We start from the raw sequence: 12,690 nt of genomic DNA, 5'->3' as shown, positions 1-12,690 counted from the left end.
TGTTCCTTTGATCTCAGCACAGAGACAGGCCTCAAACCTTCTGGCACAAAGTGATTTGGAGTGATGAAACCAAAATTTTTTGGCCACAACCATAAACACTACATTTGGAGAGGAGTCAACAAGGCCCATGATGAAAGGTACACTACTCCTACTGTGAAACACGGAGGTGGATTGATGATGTTTTGGGGGATGTGTGAGCTACAAAGGCACAGGAAATTTGGTCAAAATTGTTGGCAAGATGAATGCAGTATATCAAAATATACTGGAGGAACATTTGCATTCATCAGCCAGGAAGCTGCGCATGGGACGTACTTGGACATTCCAACATGACAATGATCCAAAACACAAGGCCAAGTCGAGCCGTCATTGGCTAGAGCAGAATAAAGTGAAGGTTCTGGAGTCGCCATCTCAGTCTCCTGCCCTCAATATCATTGAGCCACTCTGGGGAGATTACAAAAGTGCAGTTCATGCAAGACAGCCCAAGAATTTACAGGAACTGGAAGCTTTTTGCCAAAAGGAATGGGCAGCTTTACCATCTGAGAAGATAAAGAGCCTCATCCACAAATAACTTCAAGCTGCTACTGGGTATGCAACCTTTTGATCAGGGTCATTTGGGTAGTTTCTGTTGTCATTATGATTTAAAAAGAGTAAACACAGTTGATTGATAATAAATGGCTTCAGCCAAACACTAACCGTGAGTGAATAACGTCATTCGTATTATCTGAAAAATGAGCAAGAAATCTGATTCTGCCAGGGTATGTAAACTTATGAGCAAAACTATATATCTTCTACCAGGTTTTCTTAAAAAACAAAACAATAACCGTTATTCCTTTTAAAGTCACATAATTTTACACACAGTGCATTTTGGAAGCTTAATTTCTAGTCTGTGTCTATGTGATCTGTATAATAACTCTTTCACCTCTCTCTCCCTCCCTCCATATGTGACCTGTACATTTATTGATGCACTGTATCTAGTGCACCACCAGACCCCCCTACATACTAGCATATTTTTTAAATTTGCAAAAAAAATTGTGGCAAAAAAAAGTGAAGATCACCTTGGCGTTCCTACTTTTCAAAGGGGTCATTTTTTTTTTTTTTTCAAATGTCTTGGCATTTGTATACATTATGTTTAACACAACCGTACTAGCATTTTTTTTTAAATTTTTGGTCTTTATCCTTTACTATATATAAAACTATATATTGTAAAGGAAAAAGACCAAAACCATAAACAAAAAGCTCTATTTGCCAAAATAAAATAAATTATATAAAAATTGCAGTAAAGTGTTTGCCCTTTTAAACTCACCTACACAATCCCACCCTCCACAGATTCTTAGTTATCGAGATTCAACACAGCAGCCGCCTCAAGTGTTTGTTTAGATCCTGTGGTAAAAGTCTCCCTCTCTTGGATGTGCAATACAACCCTACAAACTTCGATAGTGCTTGTCTGCCCCTGGCTCCAAGCCGGTAGATGGCCTCACAGAAGTCAAGGAGGCTGTGCTGTACAAGTGCATTCTGGAGAGGGAGATTTTCACCGCTGGATGTACACAATCTCCAAAGGTCACAGTCATCATCCCTCGGCAAGTTGGCATCTGTGGAGGGAGAGGTTCGGATAAGTTAGGTCAAGGCGATGAAGAAGTTAACTGTTTCCTAGTGTGTGTTCTGTGGGGGGAGGGGACAGACTATAGGAAAGAACAGATCGTGGTTCCTAGCTATTAGGAACTCACAATCTGCCTCTCCTCACAGAGCAGTGATGTGTGTTTACACACACATCCCTGTTCTGTCTCTCATTGCCTGCGACCGCCGGCCACGCGCATCGGCACCCCCGCAGTGCAGCGGGGGCGCGCGCCTGCTATCCCACTTAAAGGAGCTGACTTACAGCTACAATGGCTCGAGGGATAATGCCGACCTGGCGTCGTACAACGGCATCTGGTCGGCAAGCGGTTAACATCCTCCCAATATAGGTAGGTATGGGAAAGCAATAAAGCTCTAAACAAGTAGGCACTGTTTAAAGAGGAGCTCCGCCATGAAAAAAATATTAAAAGCCAGCAGCTACAAATACTGCAGCTGCTGACTTTTAATAAATGGACACTTACCTGTCCTGGAGTCCAGCGACGTTGGCAGCAGAAGACGAGCAATCGCTCTTCTCCCAGCTGCCCCCACGGCCATCATCGGTGAGGGAACCAGGAAGTGAAGCGTTGCAGCTTCACTGCCCGATTCCCTACTGCGCATGCGCGAGTCACGCTGTACCGTCCTCACTGTTCCCCGCTGTCTTCTGGGAGCCGTGAGTTTCCCAGAATACAACGGGGGGGGGGGGTGGCGTCAGACGAGAACTGACGCACTACCCGCAGGTCCCAGCAGAGTCTATGCCGGAAGTGGGTGCAAATACCTGTCCCCTCCCCCCTGAAACGTGCCAATTGTGGCACCAGAGGGGGGAGGAATCAGATAAGCGGAAGTTCCACTTTAGGGTGGGGCGCCGCTTTAACTACTTTAATACAGCACACTTTGACCCCTTCCTGCCCAGTCCACTTTTCAGCTTTCAGCGCTGTCATACTTTGAATCAATCAATGCTGATGTACTGACACAGCCTATTTCTTGAGGTCTGAAAATGCCAGGACAGTACATATACCTCCAAAATGACCCCTTTTTTGGAAAGTAGACAATCCAAGGTATTTAGTGAAAGGCATTGCTAGTTTTTTGAAGTTGTATTTTTTTGTCACAATTTTTTCAAAAATGATGACATATTAACAAAATCTTAAAATGTTTTTACTTTACTTTGTACATACTGTCACCAGTGCAGAACAGCGTCATCATATAACTTGTCTGGCGACGATCAGGAACACTGACTGGTGACAGTATGAAAAAAAATGTTTTTATTGTTTATTTTTTTCTTTGTGATTTATTTTTGCCCACTGTGACCATAGTAACATTGTACTACTATATGGAGGTGATAAGTACTTTTTTTTGCACACTATGATTGCTTATAACAGTAAATATATCACTGTTTAAAAAAAAAAACATTTTTATTGAATGAAATTCATTCATTCAGTGTTTACCATTGTGATTAGCCACAGCTAATCACATGGTACAGATGGGCTGTGATTGGCCCTGTCTGTACCATGTAATCACTGAGACTAATCACATAGATCAACACAATAGTACACAATTAATGGCATGAATTGAAGCAATCCATTGTGTACAATTGTCATGTGATCTGCTGTGACTGGTCACAGCGATCACATGGTATTGGCAAAGGGCTTGTACACTGATCTGTTATCCACTGGACACAGCGGGTGACAGATAGCTCCGCAGCACGGCCTGTGGGGAGGACGTCATATGTCAAATCGTTAGGCTTAGCTGGTAAATTTATGAAGATGGGAGCAGTCACATTTGCTCATTGGACTGCTCCCATGTAGGATGTGTATACTGTTGCCCAGTTCTCAATTAAAGAAGATGTGTGAAGTTCTTTAATTCTACCCAAAATCAATATTTTCAGCCAAGTGTTCTTTGGAACAGTGTTTCTCAACTCCAGTCCTCAAAGCGCTCCAACAGGTCATGTTTTCAGTATTTCCCTCAGATGAAAACGGCTGTGGTAATTACTATGGCAGTGAAACTGATCAAATCACCCTGTTCAAAATAACAGAAAGCATGAAAACATGACCTGTTGGGACCCCTTGAGGAGTGGAGTAGAGAAACACTGCTTTGGGGTATCAGAAAACCACATCCTCACTTCCCTCAGTAAGTCTGCATGGAGGATCAACAGCCACTGAAGGGCCGATGATATCCAATTAACAGATACAATTCAGTATGGACTGAATTGCATCTGCTGGTTGGGTGACATCACTTCACTGGTGTCTCTTCAAGGATTGCCAAGTTTATCCTGGGATAGCATATCATATACTACTCTGCGGTAAAGTGTCCAGTGTCAAGTTAAATTGCCATTCACTACTTTCATAAATGTAACCAAAGCATAAATTTGTTTACCTAGGTAAAGACAATTGCCTCCTCTCAGGTTCCCATCTTTTCCTTTCTATAGATTTGCTCTTTGCTCTCCTTGGAGAGGACTGTGTTCGAGGGGGAGATGGTTTCATTTTCCTATCAGGAGGAGGTGGAGATTTACCATGACTAAAATTGCTTTCACGCTGATTAGGAGTTAGACTCCTTTCACTTGGGTTGCAGACTGGTCGGGTTCCTGGTGAGCGGTTTTCCTTGCCAGAAGATGCATCTTTTGAAGGTGACTTGGGAAGGGGCTTCTTTTCCTTCTCGGAGTCGGACCTTCTAGGTTTGTGCTCTTTAGACTTTGACCTCCTCTCTTTGGATTTGCTTCGCCTTGGCAAAGGAGATTTAGACTTCCTACTACGATCTTTTACTCTGTTTTCAATAGCTACAGGCGATTTTTTCCTGTCTCTGGTTTTGACTCTATCCTCAAGGGGGGACTTAGACCTAATATTTTTTTCAGGGGATTGCCTTCGCAATGCTGGTGACTTTTTTGGCTGCTCCTGGGAACGATTCCTTTTAGAGGGACTTTTAGATTTTCGACGTTCCTTGGACCTACTCCTAGGTGGTTTTTCTTTAACAGCTTCAGAGTTAGCTTTAGGTTTTTTCTTTTCTGTCTTGTGCTTGGTCTTCTCTTTGGACTTGCTCCTAGACCTTTTTTTAGAAGAATTTTTTGAGTAAAGATCCTGTTTTGCTTTTAGGTTTGACTTGGTGGAGACTCTCTTGCCATTGCGAATTCTTTCATTAATCTCTCCTTCTTCAGACCCTGAATTGTACCCCTGCAATATCAAGCCCATGCCAGAATGCACTTTACCTTCCATTAACTCGTTATCAAGCTCTGCTTTAATCAAAGCTCTTTGCTTTTCAAGGTCCTCCAGCAATGCAAAGTCATCAAGCTTTGCTCTTTTTAAGGGTGAAATGTCATCTTTGCCATCATCATTTTTCCGTTTATGCTTCTTATGCTTATGTTTATGTTTGTGTTTTTTCTCTTTTTCCTCTTCAGGAGCGTGTTTGTGTTTTTTATGCTTGCTCCGATGCTTGTGTTTCTTTTTCTTGTGTTTATTGTGCTTAATAATCTGAGGCTTCTCTGCTTCTGATACTTCACCATTTTCATCAATGCTTCTTTCAGATATATCACCATCTTCCATTCTGTAAGAAAGATCAACACATCTCAGTTACATTACCACTAAACAAGTTAAAAGCTTACAGATCTTACAAAATCAGCTGAAAACATACGTATGGTGATACGTCTACCATCCAGCGGGTTGGGTCATATGACAATGGGATGGAAATGCAGTTCATTTCTATCCGACTGCCCCATAGAGGAAAGCGGGTTTTGACCTCGTCTGCTCTGCATAGCGGATTGAACACAGACCTGTCATCTGCCTGCTCAGTGGGGATCAGTGGAGGGATCCCCACTGAGCAGGCGGATTCCACTCGGACAGATCCACCCCACGTGAAAGGGGCCAAAGACACACAGAGCAGGGCTCGGCCCGCCCCCTCCTTACTGTCTCTGATTGACAGCAGCGGGAGCCAATCAGGAGCAAGAGAACTGGGAGAGCCTCGGCTCTAGTGCACATCGCTGGATTGAGAGGGGGCTTAGGTAAGTTTTGGGGGGCTGCAGTGAGAGCTGTATGTAGGTGGTTTACCTTACAGCGTGGAATGCAGTAAAGTAAAAAAAAAAAAAAACACCATCTGCCTTTACAACCACTTTAATTAAATTTTCCCTTTATGTACAAACAGCATGTATAACCACACAAGTTACAATGAGAAGGGAGCAAAGCAATCAAATAGGCCTTACTCTAATCAGTACAGGGTATTCACATGTCTTATTCCATCACACGTCAAAAATAAGAGGATTATTCCTCCTTTCAAGACAGTGAGCACAGCCATGCAAATCACCCCGTCAAAAGCTTATCAAAAGCTGCTGGTGTGTAGTACAAATATAACTGAATATTAAAAATCCATTTATTCCAAACTTCATACAGCCGTTTTAGGCTTTTGGGACATCATAAGTGCAGTGTATGGAAACTATGGCTTCTAAAAGGCAGGGATTGGGACCCAACAAGACATTATAACTATATAGATTACAGTGGGAAGGACAGTCCCCCTAAATCAGTACGCAGCACAGTAACTCTCTTATTCCATCACATATCTCAAAAAGAAAACATATTCTTACATGTAATTTTTCCAAACTGCTGTATGCGTCAACATCGGAAGAAGAGAAGAGGGAAGAAGACAACGAAGAAGACCTGGCAAGAGCTAGCAAAAGAGCAGAAGATTCCGGCAGAAGATGACCGGACAGTGGGAGGAGAACCAGAGAGCACGGAGAAGAGGGCAGAGAGGGGAGAAGACGACGGAAGAGACCCCCGGAGTTGCCTAATAAATTACTTTAAAAACCTGTGTAGTGCGTTTTATTTTTGACACGTTTTTCCTCAGGTGAATGGGTAGGGGAACAATGTACCCCTAGACTCATTCACATAGGGTGGACGGCCAGGATCTGGGGGCACCCTTATTAAAGGGGGCTCCCAGATTACGATAAGCCCACCACCCGCAGCCCTCGACGATGGCCAGGGTTGTCGGTAAGAGGCCTTTGTCCTCATCAACATGGGGACAAGGTGCTTTGGGGTAGGGGCGACCACCCTGCCACAAAGCACCCCCTACATGTTGAGAGCATGCGGCTTGGTACGGCTCAGGGGGGGAGGGGGGGCGCTCGTTCATCTTCACCCCCTTTCCTGACCAGCCTGGTTGCGTGCTTGTATACAAGTGTCCGGTATGGATTTTGGGGGGACCCTCACCCTTCGTTTTTTTTGGCGTGGGGGTTCTCCTACAATCCATACGAGACCGAAGGGCCTGGTATGATCATGAAGAGGAAACAAATGCCGTTTTTTTTTTTTATTGCCGTGGAGTTCCCCTTAATGCACAAGTCGCATTCCAAAGTCGAATCCGTTAAAGGGATCTGAATTCAGAAAAAAAAGTAGTGCAGGAACGATTTAAAGTCGTGCTAATATGAATGGTAGTCATTGAAAATCATGGAGATTGACTTGTCATGCGATTTTGCAGTCCAAAATCATGGGACAAGTCGTACAAGTGTGAAAGGGGCCTAAGGGGGGGGGGGGGGTGCAAAATCAAATGATTTTCGTATGAGAAATATCAGATACCAAAGACTGCGCATGATCAGAAACAATAAAAAAAGAAAAAGCATTTGTCGTAAGAGAATTTTCGTACATTATTTCTATCCTCAGAAACCTCAGAACCAGCCAATTAATCGCTCAATTTTGTCATAGTGTGTATGGGGTTTTAGGCCCCTTTCACACGGGCAATCCGATCTGATCAGGCCCTCCAGTCTCTTCTATGAAGTGGTGGATATCAACAGACATGTCCACTGACACCCACCACTATCTGATCCACCAAAAACAGACGAATGGTGGTCCTATTCTCCACCCGCTCTGTATTCTGCATAGCAGAGCAGACGCGGACCCGCCATCCACTCAGCAGGGATCATCGGATAGATTCCCGCTGAGAAAACGGCTTCCGCCTCATGGAGGCTCCCGTGTAAAAGGGGCCTTTGTATAAAAATCACAACTACCGCCATTTTATTTTTTAGCCTCTGCTTTTAGAAAATATATGCTTGGGCATTTTAACTTTAGGTCTAAAATGTGTATTTTAACACCTGTACAAATAAAGAGCAGGGTGGATTTGATTAAAAATGCATTGTTTACTGTGAAAATGACATTGCAGTTTGGGAGTTATCCACTAGGGGGCGCTGTAGGGGTTATGTGTAACCTCATATATTTTTCTAACTGTAGGGGGCAGGGTGTCATTGATCGCATTTCCCTATATTAGGGAACACACGATCAATGAAGCTGCCACTGTGAAGAACGGGGAAGCTGTGTTTACACATAGCTCTCCCCATTCTTCAGCTCCGGGGACCGATCGCGGGACTTCTGGCGGCGATCGGGTCCCGCGGCCACGAAGCTTCGGACCGGGTGGTGGGCACGCGCCCGTGACCCATGGCTGGGCACTTAAAGAGGACGTACAGGTATGTGCTTGTGCCATTCTGCCGACGTATATCTGCAGGAGGCGGTCCTTAAGTGGTTAAAAAAAACATTGATTTTTATCCACCCTGCAAAAAAGTTAAACATAGTAGGTAAGGTTGAAAAAAGACAAGTCCAATCTATGTGTGTGATTTTGTCAGTATTACATTGTATATACCTGTATGTTGTGGTTGTTCAGGTGCTTAACTAATAGTTTTTTTGAAATTATCGATGCCCCCCGCTGAGACCACCGCCTGTGGAAGAGAATTCCACATCCTTGCTGCTCTTACAGTAAAGAACCCTCTACGCAGTTTAAGGTTAAACCGCTTTTCTTTTCATTTTAGTGAATGGCCGTGTGTCTTAAAAAAATTCCCTTTTGCGGAAAAGTTTAATCCTATTGTGGGATCACCAGTATGGTATGTGTACATTGAAATTGCATCCCCTCTCAAGCATCTCTTCTCCAGAGAGAATAAGTTCAGTGCTCGCAACCTTTCCTCATAACTCATGTCCTCCAGTCCCTTTATTAATTTTGTTGCCCTTCTCTGCACTCTCTTAAGTTCCAGCAAATCCTTCCTGAGGACTGGTGCCCAGAACTGGATAGCATACTCTGGGTGCGGCCAGACCAGAGTCTTGTAGAGCGGGAAAATTATCGCTTTATCTCTGGAGTTAATCCCCTTTTTAATGCATGCCAATATTCTGTTTGCTTTGCTTGCAGCAGCTCGGCATTGCATGCCATTGCTGAGCCCATCATCTGCTAGGACCCCCGGGTCCTTTTCCATCCTTGAACCTCCCCCTAGTGAGTAGATTGCATTCATATTTTTCCAACCCAAATGCATTTTTTTTTTTCATTTTTCCACATTAAATTTCATTTGCTATGTAGTTGCCCACCCCATTAATTTGTTTAGATCTTTTTGCAAGGTTTCCACATCCTACGGTGTAGTTATTGCCCTGCTTAGCTTAGTATCGTTGGCAAATATAGAGATTGAACGGTTTATCCCATCCTCCGGGTCATTTATGAATAAATTAAATGGGATTGGTCACAGGACAGAACGTAAAATAAAAACCAAAACAAACCTTTGTTAGTGTTGCTGCATTTTTCAACTTTAAACCTTTATTTTTCCTTAGGCCTCATTCATACTGGCCTGCATTTAGATCCCTTTCACATTGGGGCCGCGGTACAGAGCCGCTCATTTTAGCGGCGCTTTTGCATCCTGCAAGCGCACCGCCCGGGTGTGAAAGCAGCCATTGCAGAGAATGGGGGGCAGTTTTCAGGTGCTATTTCTAGTGGTAAAATACCTGAAAACTGCCTCCGTGTAAAGGGGGTCTTAGGGGCAGGCAGGCCAGCTGTGTTTAGATCTGTGTTGGATCTGATTAAAAGCTCTAAATGCATGTTAATGTTTCTGAATGTGGCTAAACTCGCTTTCTAAACAGGAACATCTAAACGCAGGAAAAAGCAATCTGGGAAGAATAAAATTGATAACTCCCAGATCACGTTGCTTGCGCGCCAGTATGAATATGGCCTTATAGTTTAACTCCAATCAAAACTTTTTTTTAACTTTCAAAGAAAGTAAATGAGTTTAACACCTCAGAGTTTCTATTTTTTTTTTGCTGTTGAGGGGAAAAACTGATACCAGAACATGTTTGTCCTTAAGCCCTGGTTCACACTGGGTACGATTTGGAACGATTTGAGATGCGATTTGACATGTCAAATCGCATCTCAAATCGGCGGCAATTGTCGGCAATTGCACTGTCCTAATCAGTGCGACGCCGCATCTGCGATTTCAAAAAGTAGTTCCTGTACTACTTTTTGCGATTTCGGGCCGCGATTTACATTAAATTGCGGCCGAAATCGCGGTAAAATCGCGCATTTTACCGCGATTTTGAATTCGCAGCAGTGTGAACCTAGGCTCTAGGGGGGGGAGGGGGTACCACCCGCAATTTTTTTTTTTTTTAAAGTCAGCAGCTACTCGCCCGCGATGTCAGGACCGATCCCTCAATCCTAGCAGCTCCGGGCACCGCCATCCTCAGTAAGGGAAACAGCGCGGCTTCACTGCCCGTTTCCTACTGCACGAGCCGCGCGGCTCTTTGTGAATGGGCCGGCTGATCTCTGGGATACACACAGTTTCCAGAAGGCAGCGTGCCCCATTCACCAGAAGACACCGCTACTAGGACGGAGGAAGAAGACCCACAGGCAGATTACAGACTTCCGCATAGCAACTGCTATTTCTGGTAAGTATATAATAAAAATAAAAAAAAAGGGGGATTTTTGGTAAAAGAAAATAATTTCAGGGTGGAGTGGAACTCCACTTTAAAGCAGTATTAAACCCAAAAGCAAACATTATATTGCAGCTTACCAATTCTTAAATGTGGTAGCTGCTTTTGTTTTTTTTATGCTTCTCTTCCTCTTTATTTTTGTCTGGTGATCTGGCCACTAAGTTTGTTTAACCACTTCAGCTCCGGAAGGTTTATCCCCCTTCCTGACCAGTCCCTTTTTTGAGATACTGCATCGATTTAACAGACAATTGCGCGGTCGTGCACTGTAACCAAATAAAATTGATGTCCTTTCCCCCCCCCCCCCCCCCCACAAAAAGAGCTTTCTTTTGGTGGTATTTATTCACCTCTGCGGTTTTTATTTTTTGTGCCATAAACAAAAAAAACACAGACAATATCTAATAAAAAACTATTATTTTTTTTAAATAGAATTTCTTTATCAATTTAGGCCAATACGTATTCTGCTACATATTTTTGACAAAAAAAAACACACAAATAAGGCCCCATGCACACGAGACGCTGGTAAACTCGAGTTCAGAGGCATTTGGGCATTTTTTTCTTTTTTTTTCAAATTTTCCTTTTTATTTAGTTTCTTTTCCAAGAAAACAAAAAGCAAGAAAGTGATACAGGAAATATAAGAAGAGGACTAAACACAGTCCTATACATCAACATATATATGGATATTATATTTATTCTCTCTCTTCAACTCTATTTACTGTTCATAATATCTGTATCACTACTAGTTTCAATCCATTCCTCTATGAGAGACCAAATACTTTCTACTTTTAAACTAAATTTCAGACTACCCGAGTATTCCATCTCCCCCTAAGTATCCATTTATTCTTTATCTAAAGCACTAATTCCCTCCTTATTCCCACAGCACTTCCTTCCTCATTTTATCCCCCCTTTCCCTCCCCCCTTATCCCTACCTCTAGACCCCCTTCTTCCCCCATTCCCCTCCTCCAGCCGTCTATATCCTCAGGCCGGAGAGAAGAATTAGGAGAAGAGAAGAAATGAAAAAAAAAAAAAAAAAAGGGTAAAAATTAAAATGAATAAATAAACAAAAAAAAAAATTTAATAAGACAAGACAACCCTCCCCTCCTCCGCTGTCCTCCCCCCGTGCGCGAAATGTTCTCTCTCCTATTTTCCTTCTTTCTTCCATCTACTACCCTTTATCCTATTCTCCTAATAGCTTTTTACCTTCCTCCGACTGTAAAAATAATTCCCAAGGTGCCCATATCATTTTAATTTGCTCTTTCTTATCTATTGTTTTTGGGAGGAGTTTCTCCATTATCCCTATTTTCCTTACTTTTTTCAGCCACATAGATATTGGAGGTGCCTCGGGGTCTTTCCATTTTGTTGCAATGCAACTTTTCGCCGCATTTATCAAATGACACATCGTGGATCCCTTATATCACACCGGATACATTTCAGCATGATGTAGTAGAAAAAACGAGGGGTCATCTGGAATCTGATATTCCGTAAATACTTGTGTAATTCTCCGTACTGTTTCCCAAAATTGTCGTATTATTGGACATCCCCAGAATGTATGTAGCATTGTCCCTTTCTCCCCGCAGCCTCTCCAACATCTATCTGACATTTCAGGAAAAAATGTGTTTAAACGCGCTGGCGTATAGTACCATCTTGTTAATATTTTATAATTTAATTCTTGTATTTTCGTGCATCTTGAAGAATTTAATGCTAAATTTATAATATTTTGGCTTTGTATTGGGGAAAAAAATTGGCCTAAATCTCTCTCCCATTTGACTAGGCTCGACATTCTAAAGTCTTCTGGTGGTGCAGTCAATAATGTATACATTTTAGAGACCATATGGGCTAGTGGTTCCTTTCCTCCACAATACTCCTCAAACTTTGTAAGTGCCCGTTTATACTTTTCTGCACCATCCAGAGTCTCCAGAAAATGTCGTACCTGTCGCGCTTGCCATATCGGTATCCCACCGCTCCCTCCCCCTTGTGCTATTTCTCCTATTGTCATCCACCCCCTTTCACCCAGAAAGTGGGAGGCTTGAAATCTACCCTTTTCTTTTAATTTCTTGAGTATATGGGATTCCATACCAGGCTGGAATTCTGGATTTCCTATTATTGGGTAGAGGGGGGAATTATTAGTTGAAAAATTCGGGTTATGACATACTTTATTTCCAGTCCATAAAGTTGGTCCTAACGTTGGGTGGGTTTTAACTGTAAGGGGTAACGCAGAATAGCACCATATTGCCCTATCTAACGGTACAGGGCACATTTGTTGCTCTATAGTGATCCACAATTTATAATCCCCATGTCTACTCCAATCTGCTATCCTTCCCAACTGGACTGCTTGATAGTACTTTAACATATCCGGTGCGGATATCCCTCCCACCTTCTTGGGTAGGAT

The 12,690-nt window shown here is 42.9% G+C and overlaps 1 protein-coding gene across 4 annotated transcripts in view; it reads right to left on the bottom strand.

Moving 5' to 3' along the window:
* The window catches only part of PRPF4B (pre-mRNA processing factor 4B), a 69,887-nt gene that overhangs the window by 39,106 nt on the left and 18,091 nt on the right, over positions 1-12,690 (bottom strand). For all 4 annotated transcript variants that reach the window (XR_005749469.1, XR_005749470.1, XR_005749471.1 and 1 more), the window contains exon 2: positions 3,982-5,142. Coding sequence is in view for 1 of the 4 variants with exons in the window: in XM_040353649.1 (XP_040209583.1) it covers positions 3,982-5,142 (1,161 nt within the window). In the remaining 3 variants the exon portion in view is untranslated. The remainder of the gene's footprint in view (positions 1-3,981; positions 5,143-12,690) is intronic.

The sequence above is a fragment of the Rana temporaria genome, chromosome 5 (assembly GCF_905171775.1).
Source record: "Rana temporaria chromosome 5, aRanTem1.1, whole genome shotgun sequence".
In the NCBI taxonomy this organism is placed as follows: domain Eukaryota; kingdom Metazoa; phylum Chordata; class Amphibia; order Anura; family Ranidae; genus Rana; species Rana temporaria.
Note: the sequence above shows the minus strand (reverse complement) of the source record. Positions and strands in the feature narration are given on the sequence as shown.